The sequence below is a fragment of the Muntiacus reevesi genome, chromosome 3 (assembly GCF_963930625.1).
Source record: "Muntiacus reevesi chromosome 3, mMunRee1.1, whole genome shotgun sequence".
Classification (NCBI taxonomy): Eukaryota; Metazoa; Chordata; class Mammalia; order Artiodactyla; family Cervidae; genus Muntiacus; species Muntiacus reevesi.
In genome coordinates this window covers 6,514,099-6,527,049 of record NC_089251.1, presented here as the reverse complement: position 1 = coordinate 6,527,049, position 12,951 = coordinate 6,514,099, and the positions used below count along the sequence as shown (strand labels likewise).

At 56.7% G+C, this 12,951-nt stretch overlaps 1 protein-coding gene across 1 annotated transcript in view; it reads left to right on the top strand.

Moving 5' to 3' along the window:
• PRRX2 (paired related homeobox 2) overlaps window positions 1–3,086 on the top strand; it is a 50,330-nt gene extending 47,244 nt beyond the window's left edge. The window contains exons 2-4 of the mRNA XM_065928270.1: window positions 157–344; window positions 1,174–1,352; window positions 2,614–3,086. Coding sequence (XP_065784342.1) covers window positions 157–344; window positions 1,174–1,352; window positions 2,614–2,749 — 503 coding nt within the window. The 3' untranslated portion in view covers window positions 2,750–3,086. The remainder of the gene's footprint in view (window positions 1–156; window positions 345–1,173; window positions 1,353–2,613) is intronic.
• Window positions 3,087–12,951: the final 9,865 nt, after the last annotated feature.

Here is a 12,951-nt window from a genome sequence, read left to right as displayed (position 1 = left end):
TCTCAGGGATGGACCATCCACCCGCAGTGGGAAGACACAGGTTAAAGCGCTCGGTGCACGTTGCTGAGCTGGTGCCGGAGTCACGACCGTGTGGGCGCCTGCGGGCGCAGGGGCGGCCCGGCCTGGCCTCGCGCTGACCCTTGGGTCCCTCCGCAGGTGAGTGCCCCAGTCCCGGGCGCAGCAGCGCCGCCAAGCGGAAGAAGAAGCAGCGGCGGAACCGCACCACGTTCAACAGCAGCCAGCTGCAGGCGCTGGAGCGCGTGTTTGAGCGCACGCACTACCCCGACGCCTTCGTGCGGGAGGAGCTGGCCCGGCGGGTCAACCTCAGCGAGGCGCGCGTCCAGGTGAGCGCTGCGCGCCCGTGCGCTCCTCGCAGGAGCGTGTGCAGCCACCACACACCCAGGGTTAAGGAACTGCCGAGGCGTGCCGGGGCGTCTGAGGCCAGGAGGGCTGAGGGTCCGATCCAAGCCCTGCCACTGGCCCCCTGTGTGAGCTTGAGCAAGTTACTTAACCTCTCTGTGCCATAGGTGGTGGTGGAGGTTTAGTCGCTAAGTCGTGTCCGACTCTTGCGACCCCATGGACTGCAGCCCGCCAGGCTTCTCTGTCCATGGGATTCTCCAGGCAAGAATACTGGAGTGGGTTTCCATTTCCTTCTCCAGGGGATCTTCCCAGCCCAGGAATCGAACCCAACCGGGGTGTCCTGCACTGCAGGCAGATAAGCTAAAAGGGAAGCCCATAGGGTGGCTTCCCTGTAAAATGAGGACCGCGTGGGTCTATTTTAGAGCGTCCTCATGAGAAAGAAAAGAGTTATTTTTGTAGCTTAGCTCAGTGTCTGGCGCAGAGGATTTTGATAAATAAAAGTCGTTTTAAAGTGTCCAGGGCTTGCTCCGTGCCAGCCCTGAGCAGAGTGCCCAGCGTACACCTCTCTTCACTACAACCTCCCAGCAGCTAAATGCTCATCGGTTCATGCCTTCATTCCCCCACGTGCACGTTCTCCAACACACACTGACCCAGCGGCCGGCACTATATCACCCCCCATTTTACAGATGGGAAAACTGAGGCTCAGGGAGGTGAAGCCGCCAGTGTAGGGTGGGTGACAGAGCAGGCACACAGTGGGTTCAAAAGGACTTGGGTGTCCCTGGCAGCCCGCTCACGGCTCCTTCCCACCCCCAGGTCTGGTTTCAGAACCGCCGGGCCAAGTTCCGCAGAAACGAGCGGGCCATGCTGGCCAACCGCTCGGCCTCGCTGCTCAAGTCCTACAGTCAGGAGGCCGCCATCGAGCAGCCGGTGGCTCCCCGGCCCACCACGCTGAGCCCGGACTATCTCTCCTGGACAGCCTCGTCCCCCTACAGGTGAGAGTGGGAACTGCTCCGGGTCGGGGTTGGGGGGCAGGCAGCGGCCCGGAGACCCCGAGTGTGTTTTAGGATCCAGATTCCTTCGAGGCTCTGGAGAGAACTGTGAAAGGGGCCCAGGCCCTCTGTGGACTGGGGGTGTGTGGGCAGGCGTGTGACTGTGTGCATGGAGGAGGTTGTAAGAGTGTGTGTGCGCGCGTGCGCATGCACACGTGTACTTGTAAATGTGTGCACTGGCAAGATGAGACCTGTCTGGAGGGAGTGGAGAATCCCTGTCACCCTGAGGGAGCTGAACAGCTGCCAATTTCTGGGACGTCCCTGGTGGTCCAGTGGCTAAATCTCTGGACTCTCGATGCCGGGGGCCCGGGTTCCATCCCTGGTCAGGGAACTAGATCCCACAACTTCAGCGGAACTGTAACAGCCACAACTAAAAGAGCCCGCCTGCCACAACAAAGACCCAGTACAGCCAAATAAATTACTAAATAAATATTTTTTTAAAATGAAAAAGAAAGAAAAAAACCCTGCAGCTTTCTAGGCTGCCCCGAGCACCTCAGCACCTCTTGTCGGTCATCCCAGAGAGAGGCTGGGAGGGGCCTCGAGGACGGTTCCCAGTCCCGGGGACCTGGCTGGGACCCAGAGGCGAGGTCTGGGGCAATTTTGTCCTGGTTAAAGCTGGGAAAAGGTGGCAGGGCAGGACGGGAGAGGGAGGGGGTGCTGGGGAGTTGGGGTTTTGCACCCCACAACTCCTGGGGGTGCCATCCACCCCTTAGTCTGTGTGAGCAGCTCAGCTGGAGCCCTGGTCTCAGGGGATCCAGTGGGTCAGCTCGTGGGATCTGAGTCCTGGAGATGCCCATGCTAGACCACCAGCCCTCCCACCCCCTCCCTGCCCTCTCCTTAGCTGGGGCAGGAGAACCATCAAGAGGTATCTTTCCATACAGGTGTGTGTTCATCCCACCCCCATCCTGTGTGTGTCAGGCGCTGGGCGGGCCCTGGGGGGTGAACAGGACGCAGGAAGCTCCTGGTCCAGCGAGGAATGACCCCAAACCTGCAGGGGCGGCTCCAGGTCCCAGCGCTGACCATGGGCCCTTCTGCCTCTGCCCTAAATCTTGAGGCCGCAGGTCGCCTCCAGCCCCTGGGGAAGGCTGCCCACGAGCTGAGGAGGGGAGGCAGGAGGACCAGAGGCTGGGGCCCAGGACGGACAGCCAGGGGTGGTCAGCTCCAGGCAGCACCAACATGTCCCTGGGTCTTGTGTCACCTCCAGCACGGTGCCGCCCTACAGCCCTGGAGGCTCAGGCCCCGCGACCCCGGGGGTCAACATGGCCAACAGCATCGCCAGTCTCCGTCTCAAGGCCAAGGAGTTCAGCCTGCATCACAGCCAGGTGCCCACCGTGAACTGACAGCCGGCTCCGCCAGGACCCCAGTGCCTCCCTGGTCTGACGACAACAGAAAGGGCAGACACGCGGGAAAGTGACCTTCTCCTGCCCTCTGTCTCCAGGACAGGCTGGCTGGGCTCTCCTGGCCCTTCTCTGCAGCCCAGACTCCTGGGCCCAAGAGGCTGCTGAGACGCCTGGAGCCTGGCTCAGCCCCTCATCCCTGGCCGCTGGAGACTTCGGCCCCTGATCCTTGGAGGGCTTGGGCCAGAAGGTGGAATAGCAGCTCAGCGAGGACCTCACTTACTTGGTGTATGAAAGCCAAAAAGCTGTTGTCTGTAAGAAATAAAAAAAGAAGAAATTGTTTAAGCCCCCAAAGGTTGCGGGGAGGGCGGACAGGACAGCAAACCAATGAGGGGCCACTTTGGGGGGCCAGCTGCCCTCATCAGGGTCCCTTGTTCTGAAAAAGTCCCCCATCACCCTGCAGACCCCAGGGGCAGGGAGTGGGGTTGGAGGACAGAGACCTGCCCTGGAGCCCCTGACACCCAGGTGTTCGGGAGAAACCCTGCTGCGTGACTCTGGGCAGGATCCCAGCCCTCTCTGGGCAGGGAGTGTCTCCCCTACCCTACGGCAGGGGCAGCGTGGGTGTGGGGGACAAAGGCTGGAATTAAAGCCCTTGCTGCTGGACATGCAGGAGATGTGGGTCCCCCGGGGCCTTTGGCTGCGGAGGGGCCTGGGCAAATGGCCCAGACAGTGGGCGTGCAGAGTGGAGGCCCCAGGTGGGCTCACAGGACAGAGTGGTCCTAACAGCCAAGACCACCAGAGCCATTCTCCCAAGTTCTCCAGAATGCCCTTTCGCAGGTGGTTTCTGGGGGTGACAGAGGGCATGAGTGCCAACAGCCACTTAGGAGTCCGCAGAAAATTGTGTAGTGAGGGGAGTGGTCTGAAGCCAGCCCTTTCCATCTGGCCCCAGGCCACCCCTCCTGATGGGCATAACCTCCAGGGAGGTTAAGAGGTCATTTCTGCAACCAGCCCCCAGGAAGTGAGACCACACTTCCCAGGGGAATTCCTGGGGGTCCAGTGGTTAGAGCTTCCCAGGTGGCGCTAGTGGTAAGGTTCTCTCCCACCTTGCAGTGCAGGAGACATAAGAGACTTGGGTTCCATCCCTGGGTGGGGAAGGTCCCCTGGAAGGAGGCCTGGCAACCCACCTCCACTATTCTAAGAGTAGGTCACGACTGAAGCAACTTAGCATGCCCGCCAGTGGTTAGAACCAAGTGCTTTCACTGCCATCTCCCAGGTTCAATCCCTGACTGGGGAACAGATCCTACAAGCCACGTGGCATGGCCAAAAAAATAGAAAAACAAAAACACAATTCCCGACCCCCAGATGACCCAGAGGTGCTCAGCCCCTCATCACTGCTGGACTCCACGGGTGGACCCCTCTCCTCCAGTCTGCCCTGCCCACAGGGTATCAAAGCACCCCCAAAGGGTCAGCATCCTCGCCATAGGCTGCATCTTCCACGTGACCTTGAACAGGTCAAAGCCACATGGCAATCCTAACATAAGAAAGGGTTTCTGTTTCTGTTTTAGAAGGTGTGACCGTCCCCGAGTGAGGTGAGGACCTTCCCCATCTCCCCCAGGTCACCCCCAGAGATTCTTCCCCATCTTCCACTGGGAATTCCGCCGTGAAAACACAGTTCCTGTGGGGCGGGCGTCACCGTCTTCAGAAGTGCCAATGGCCACCGGCACCGTCGCCGTGTGACCGTGATGGGAGGCTGGGGCTCTGGTCAGTGGAGGGGGGGCACCAATGAGGGGAGGCACTGGCTCTGGCTGAAGGCGTGGGGAGGGTCATTCTGCTGATGTCTGCAGCTGGCTCTGCCCAGCTGGCTACAGGGGCCAGAGCAAGGAGAGACCAGTGCCCTGACCATGTGTGTGTGACGGGGACAGGGATGGGGGGTGAGGGGGCGACAGTCAGAGCTGTGTCTTCTTGCTCAGTGTGGCCTCTGCCTTGGGCAAGTGATTTCTGTGTCTCCATTTGCCATCCATAAACTGAACAAATATAAAACTCTTGAAGTGTGCAGAGCCCTGCGCAGATAGCAGAGAACTGACATGGGGTCCCTGGCTACAGGGGCCATCTCAATCACAGGGAGCCCCAAGCCTCATCTAAGGCATCCAGGCAGGCTTCCTGGAAGAGGTGTCCTGGAAAGATGAAGAGGGGAGGGAGAACAGTGTTTCTGGCTAAGGGAACAGCATGTGTAAAGGCCCTGCGGTAGGCCAGAAGCAGTCTCTTTGGGCCAGTGGGGGACAGTTCTGGGTCCAGATCTCATGCAGGATGAAGATGGACAGAAGCAGGGACCCAGCTCACGTGGGGTTTGTGTGGCCAGATCTGAAGTGCGGCTGTCATCCTGGCAGGAGTCACGGAGGAGATTTGCTTCGTGGAGGGACCCCCCCTCCCCACCTTGGACTCTGTGTGGAGGCAGAGAGACCCCTGCAGAGGCTGTCTAGGCAGGAGGGCAGCAGCCTGGACCAGATGAGGACAGAGTGGGCGATCCAGGAGGCGTCCCAGATCCAGCAGAGACAGAGGTTGATGACTAGCTACTGGACTCAGGGGAGGCCAGGGGGCCAGGATGTGGTTTAAACACAGGGATGCGCCCGGGAGGAAGAGACCCTGGAAACAGGACTCACCTGGTAGAGGTGGCGGGAAGAAGCCGGCCACCTTCTTCTTCCACCTGCAGGCCACTGAAGGGCTCATCAGTGCCCTTCCTCCGGACGAGCACTGGGGCCGTCCTGGTCTGAGCAAGGTCCTCCCTCACAAGGAGCTTACCGCTCCCCCGCCCGCCCTGGGGATTTGCACCAGCCAAGGGCCAGTGCACAGGGTCCAGAGCTGTGCCCTCATGGGCAACCAAGAAAAATGGTCTCTTTCCTCCCAGAAGCACTGGACTGGTCATGAGCAAGTGGATGAGCCTGCCCATGTCCCGGGCAGCGCTCCGGAGTTCAGACAGAGGCACATCTGGTCTTTCTATTTTCAGTCCAAAGGGAGCAGCCGTGAAGCATCGCCAGGTTGGGGCTGCCTGCAGCAGAGATGGGCTCCCACCAGGCGGGGGGCTCCCAGCAGGCAGGGGGCTCCCACTAGGGCCTGGAAAGGCGGGTCCTGAGACCAGGTTCAGAGAGAGAGCCGTGGGCCCGGTTCCCACAGAGGCGCTGGCCCTGCCATCAGGCCGCAAGGATGTCAATGTCACTTCCTCCCCAGCACTCTAGAAAAAACAAACCGGCTTAATCGTTTACACATGCAGCTCTGGGGAGCTGAGGGAGGGCGCACCGGGGCCCTTCTTGTGAAAGAAAATATATTCCAACATTGCTGTCGCTATTGTAGCCCTAATTACAGGGCTTGTGTGGGCAGCCCCCTGGGCAACCATCCAGGGATATAATTTTTCCATGAGGATAAGGTACTCGAGGCCCCCGTCCCAGGCTGGGAGACTTTGGAATCCTCCTCCCTCCGCCTCCCCTTTGCCCATTTGGCCAAGCAGGCTTGGGACGGGGCATGGTGTGCCTCGGCTTGTTTCTGTTTGAAAGACGGGAACTTGAGAGAAAGAGGGAGAGATGGAAGGAAAACCAGCCTCTGGCTCTTCTTGCCAAACCCAAAACCTGAGAAATAAAGACCAGAGTTTTACCTTAGGTGAGGCACATCTCCAGGCCTCAGTTTCCCCCCTCTATGAAATGGGGGTGACGACAGAAGCCACTGACCCTCCATCAACAAGCACTTTGGTGGTTTTGGTGGAAAAGTACAGAGTGAGGGGTGGAGTTCGAGGAAGTCAGCATACTCCCCGTTCTGGAGTAAAATTGGCTTTCCTTGCTCAGAGAGTCTGGCTCTCCCCCTTGCCCCTTCCAAGCATACACTCCTTGGGCATAGCTGGGGTCAGGCGGCGGGTACCAAAGCAACATGGCACCCCCCGCTTCTGCACTTTTGCTTCTGGCCCCTGGAGGGCGCTGTGGGGAGGTCTATGTCTGTTCTCCCGCCAGACACAGAGCTAGGAAAATCAGGGCTCTCTCCCACACAGATGGCCAGGGCCGGCCCAGGCTCCTGACCCGAAGACAAAGTAGCAAGCAAGACCCAGATCACCAGCAGGGGTCCCTGTATAAACACCAGCACAAGCATTTTGGAAAATGTACCAACAGCCTCAAAAGCGCTTGCATGCTTTCACCCAGTAATTCCTTCTCTAAGCCCTACTTCAAAAAGTAATCCAAAATAAGGGGGCGGGGACGGGGAGGGGGTAGCAATGCGTGCCAAGATGCTTGTCATACATTTTCGTACATGCAATGTAAAAAATCTGGGAAGACCCAAACCAGAATGTAAATACTTTCTAATGGCTCACAACCCATTTGTCTCCATGTTCTCTGTGATGAGATTAATAACCTCCCAGGGAAACAAGACAAGCAGGCCAATGTGACCGTCCCAGCTGTATAAGCAGCTCTTTGAAGTAAGAGGAAAAAAGTGCCTTCTCCCCTTCTATGTCCCTTTCATGGTGCCTCAGTTCAGAGATGGACTTGTCTTTTCAGTGACTGTCGATGAGTGAGTAGCCCCCATCTGAAGCTCTCCCCTTCACTCCTGTTACCCCACTGGGAGTCCTCCAGGTCTTGAAGCTTGTGATTGTCAAGAATTCCCTTCTCTCTTGAAAGTGCTGGAAAGAGTGTATTGAGAGCTTCTTAACATTTAGCTCACATCTTAGAAGACGTGGGAATGGATTGAACTTGGGAATGTGAGGAGTCAGGAGTGGGCCCCTTGAACTCAGAAGGTGCCCTTGAAAAAGTAGTGTGGGTGGCATAATTTTAGGATGGCCCCATGATTCCCACCCCAGGCAGATACACTTTTTGTCATACCCTCTCCTTGGGTAGGGTTGGAATCTCTGACTTTATGTGATTAAGGTGCCTACTCAGTTGACTTTGATCAAAAGGGGGATTGTCCTGGGTGGGCCTGGCCTAATCAGGTAAGCCCTTTAAAAGAGAGTCCAGGTCTTCCCTGGAAGAAGCGATTCAGAGCAGAGAGGGAGGCTCCCTCTAGCCTTGAGAAACAAACAAGAAACCAATCCTGCTGACATCTGTATGAGCTCAGAAGAGGACATTGAACTCCAGATGAGACCTCAGCTCGGGACTCCCTGACTGCAGCCTGAGACCCTGAGCAGATGACCCAGTTAAGCTCTGCCCAGGCTCCTGACCTATAGAAACTGTAAGATCATAAATGGCTGTTGTTTTCTTTTTATTTCTTTTTGCTGTGCCACGCAGCTTGTGGGATCTTAGTTCCCCAACCAGGAGACCAGGGGTTGAACCTGTGCCCCCTGCAGCGGGAGCAGAACATTAACCACTGGACCTCCAGGGAAGTCTCTGGATGTTGTTTTCAGCTGCTATGTTTGTGGCAACTCGTTACCCGACATCAAAAGCTAAAGCAGATGGAGACGGAGCTTGGAAGTCCACTTGAGCCTGGCTTCTCTCTACCCATGGCACACCCAAAGGACCCCAGACCCATGACACAGACCTGAAGCCTCTGCTCAAATTACCTGCCATCTTAGCACTTTCTGAGCCATTCTGCATAAGACAGATTAACTGCCCTAAATGACAGTCTTGATCAAGTCCCTCTCCTGCCCAAAGCCTCCTGGGGCCCCCCAGGACACTCCCAACAAGGTCCCATCACCCAGATCAGGTGTTGAGGTCCTGGCATCCAGCTCTGCTCTCCATGTCCAGCCTTAAACCCCAGATTCTTCAGACAATCTTGACAACTCATCCCCTCTCCCCACGGTGTCCCTTCCTCCCACACTCCCCTCCTCCCACACTCCCCTCACAGCAACATCCTGCCCACCAGCCCTCCTCCTCCAGTGAAAATGTATTCCCTGGAGGGTTACAATGTAGTGCAATTTTTTTTTTTTAAAAAGCAAGTGAAGGGACTTCCCTGGAGGCTCAGTGATGGAGAATCCATCTGCCAGTGCAGGAGATGCAGGTTCGATCCCTGGTCAGGGAAGATCCCACATGCCGCGGAGCAGCTAAGTCCATGTGCCACAACTACTGAGCCTGTGCTCTAGAGCCCGGGGAACTGCAACTGCTGAGCCTGAGCGCCCTAGATTCGGGGCTCCGCAACAAGGGAGGCCACTGCAACGAGAAGCACATTCACTGCAACTAGAGAGTGGCCCTCGCTCGCCACAACTAGAGAAAAGTCCACCCAGCAAAGAAGACCCAGCACAGCCAAAAAGAAAGAAATTTTTTTTAAAAAGCAAGTTAAATTCTAGACGGCAGGCCCATCCGCATGTCTGAGATGTGTGTAGTATGAAATAGGATAATCCAATGTCATAATTTTATATTCAGAAAATGGAAAGAATAGCCCTATTATCTTCATAATTCAAACTGTGAAAAAACGAAGCTACTCAACATCTTTTTGGTGGGCACACAGGCCGGGAGGAGCAACCACTGTCTCCTGGGTGGCCACAGAGCAGGATCTCCGGGGAAAGGAGGTAATATAGAAAGTATAAATATCATGTGTTTAATATGCATAAAAATATATGCATATTACATATTTTACATACAGTTTGTATGTTTATTTAATAAGCACAGTTTAAAAATCTGGAAAGTCATAGCGTGAACTGTTGTTTTCTCAGGGAGGTAGATTGTGGGTGGTCTCTATGCACACTTGTATATTTCCCTACTTGGGTACTAAAAGTTGACAAAACTCTTTTTAGAACCCCATTCAAATTGGAACCATCTTTTTGGAGAACAATATATACTACACGCCTTAAAAACAGGCATGCCTTTTGGCCCAGTAATTTTACTTCTAGTAATGTACCTGAAAACAATAGATTGGCACAGACATTTATGTTTGAAGGTGCCCACGAAAGCATTGCTTATGCTGATGCAGCTTGGAAAATTAATTATCCAACAATAAGGGCAGATTAAATAAATGATGAGGGTATCCGGGATGATGGAAGGCCAGGGAGCTGTTAAAATTCATGGTGTGGACCATCGAAAACCCTGGGAGGAAGTGCAGAGATGTTATAAAGGAAAACCTCAAACAATGACAAAAGGGCCAGATTTTGAGCTCCTGAGAACAAATATCACCTGCATCTATGACACACCAGTGACATCTCCCCTATGCCAAACACCCTCAATTCATATTTTTCTGTTGTGGAATTCCATCCGGGATAAAACCAGTTCTGAATCCCCATGTCTATACTATGTGTACACACATACACACATACATTTATTTTACACATCATTCATTCATTAATAGACATGCCCTAGAAGCCAGGTGCTCTTACAAGCCCTGGGGACACAGGTGTGCAGGGAACGACACAAACCCAAATTTCTGCTCCCCCAAAACGCACATTCTAGAGGGAGAGGTGGACGAAGAGGAAGATGCTGCGGGGTTCGCCAGCCCCCGCTGAGTGGGAAGAAGGCAGCAGAGGGCCTGGCACACACAAGCTTCCAGCCCCAGAAGCCAGTGGCCTCTTGGGACACACACAGAAGTCCCGGGAGCCCTTAATGCTGTGGGGCTTGGGTTCCACCTTCCGAGGGGGACCCCAGGTTCCGATCCTGCCTCCAGGGCTGAAAACCAGCCCCTTTGTCCTCTCATCCTGGCCTGTTCCTCCAAGTCCCTCACGTACCAAGGACCACAGACTCTTGAAGGCTAGAGCCATGAAATCCATTAAACGAGGGAGCCCCAGCGGTTCCCCCAAGGGGCCTCCTAGAAGACTGGCGAGTCCAGTTGGGGCCCACCGGCCATCACCTGGCGTGGGCTTCCTCAGAATGGGTGTGTCCTGGGATGGGGGAAAAGGTTCTACCGCATTAAACCACACTGGCAACATTTTGAGGTGACGGCCTCAACTCGCAGCCCAAGGGCCCTGTGACCCCGGGGTCTGTGTGACATCCCGGCCCTGCTCGGGGCTTTCACCTGACTCAGAGCCGAGGAGAGGGTGCCCCCTTCCCAGACACCAAGCCCCAGCCAGGGGCAGTCGTGTGTTTCCAGGGCCGGACTGTGCCCCAAAGTCCTTGCCTGCACCCTGGGCCTTGGTTCCAGAGGCCCCAGGCTCCGCATGGCCTCTGCTTTGCTCCACCAGCCCCCCGTCCCCACCCAGGGTCAGGAGGAAGGTGGGGGTCTCGTGTGCGGGTGGAGCCCAGGAGGGTGAGAGGGAAGTCAGAGGAGCTCAGGCTGGGGCCCGAGGGCAGCTGGCGCTGTTGCCCAGGATGGCCTGGGGCGGGGTGGGGGTGGGGCTGAGCACTGGTCAGCAGACCCCCCTGCCTCACCGGTCTCACCCGCGGCTGCCCAGGAGAGGCACACAGGCTTTCCTGGCCTGGGTGTGCGGCCACAGGGGCAGCTGCTCCCCACTGGGGAGGTCGCCTGCAGCCCTTCCCCAGTCCTGGAGGGTTGGGTCTGTTCTGGAAAAGTCACCTGGCTCCTGCCAGCTGCCCTAGACAGCACCCTGGGGCGGCTCCTCCCTGTGGCTGGGCTGCACCCACCTCTCTCCTGGGCACCCCCCCCCAGCTCCTGGAGGGGCAGTCGGGCACCGTCTGTACCACCCGGGGATCATGGGCCACTGCCCAGCTGTTGACCTCACTTCACTGACCTCTCTCTCCAAGAGAGAGGGTTTGTCAAACAAACCCAGATCCCCAAGCACACCGGCTTGTCCCCAGCTTGGCTCGGAACCCCACGACAAGGCTCCAAAGCTTCGAAGGAGCCCCGCTGCCGCTCACCCCTTTAATCTCCTTCCCCTCCTCATCCACAGCTCCCCACTCAGCCCCTCCCATCATCCTCCCTTCATGCCCCCCTCCCTCCCACGCCTCCCCTCCACTTCCCAGGCGCTGACCTCAGGGGGCTGAGCTCTGCTCGGCTTTGTATCTCAATTCCTTCAGCCTGCTTGGACAACCCCCCCAAAAAAACAAACCAGCCTGACTTACCCTCATCACAGGTGAGTTGCCACCTCCTCCAGGAAGCCCCTCCCCAGCAGGGATTAGAGGTCCTCCTGGGGCTCCCACTGCCCACCCCCTCATTAGGGCGCTGAGCGCTTGGAGTTGTCACTGTCTGAAGTCTTGCTGTCCGCCCAGCCGCACTGTTGCGGCTCAGCGACCGAGGCAGGGCACAAGGGGCTGCAGCCCCTGCAGCTCCGAGGGGCGGCCCCCTCACCTATTTCCAGGGTCACGCAGTCCCCGTGAGTGTCGGATGCCCTCCTCACCCGGGTCTGATCTGGGCACTCCGCCTTCTCAGCCCCTCTTTCCCCAGAAGGGAAAATATTAAAATACAAGCGCACACACTAGGTCCGTGCCTCTATTCCACCCCAGCTCAGGGATGCTGGACAGGTCACGGTTCCTTTCAGAGCCTTTCCTCATCATAAAGCAGAAATACCTCCCTCCTGGGATGTGTTTAAGCGTCAAGTGGGAAAAAAAAGGTTGTGAACACCACGCCCAGCCCCTGCTTAGCGGACAGCAGGCCCTGCTCACGAGGCTGTGCCTTCCTGTTTGCCGAATGTGCAGTGGCGGCCTTTGAAGGGACGGTCCAGTGGTTTAGATTCCATGCTTTCAATGCAGGGGACGCAGGTTTGATCCCTGGTCGGGTACTAAGCCCATGCACTTTAACGAAGACTCGATGCAACTGATAATAATAATAATAATGATAATAATAATAATATAAATAAGTAAATATTTGGGGGCTTCCCTGATAGCTCAGTTGGTAAAGAATCCGCCTGCGATGCAGGAGACCCCGGCTCGATCCTGGGTCCGGAAGCCGCTGGAGAAGGGATAGGCTACCCACTCCAGTATTCTGGCCTAGAGAATTCACAGTCCATGGGGTCGCAAAGAGTCGGACTCAACTGAGAGACTTGCAGTTTTTCCCTTTTCCTGAACAGAGGCCCATCTCACCACCAGGGGGCAGTGTTACCCACTGGCAGCTCCCAGCGCGGCCGGACCGGGCCTAACTCAGAATTCTTGTGAGGCCTGGGGTCCCCAGGGAGGCCCGGCCCACTCCCGCCGCCCTACTAGGCAAGCCCGTCAGTCCTCATCAGTCCTCCGGGGCAGAGGTTCAGGGGCTGCAGGGTGGTGGGAGGGGGCGTCCCCAGATCCTAGAAGAAAGGGGCAGTGCTGGGAGGGGGTGGGTGGTGGGTGTGGAAAGTGAGGCCGGAGGGCGCAGTGGTTAGAGCCGGTTTGGAAGCCAGACACAAGCTGGGTTCAGAGCTGATCCTGCACTGCAGGGAGTCCACT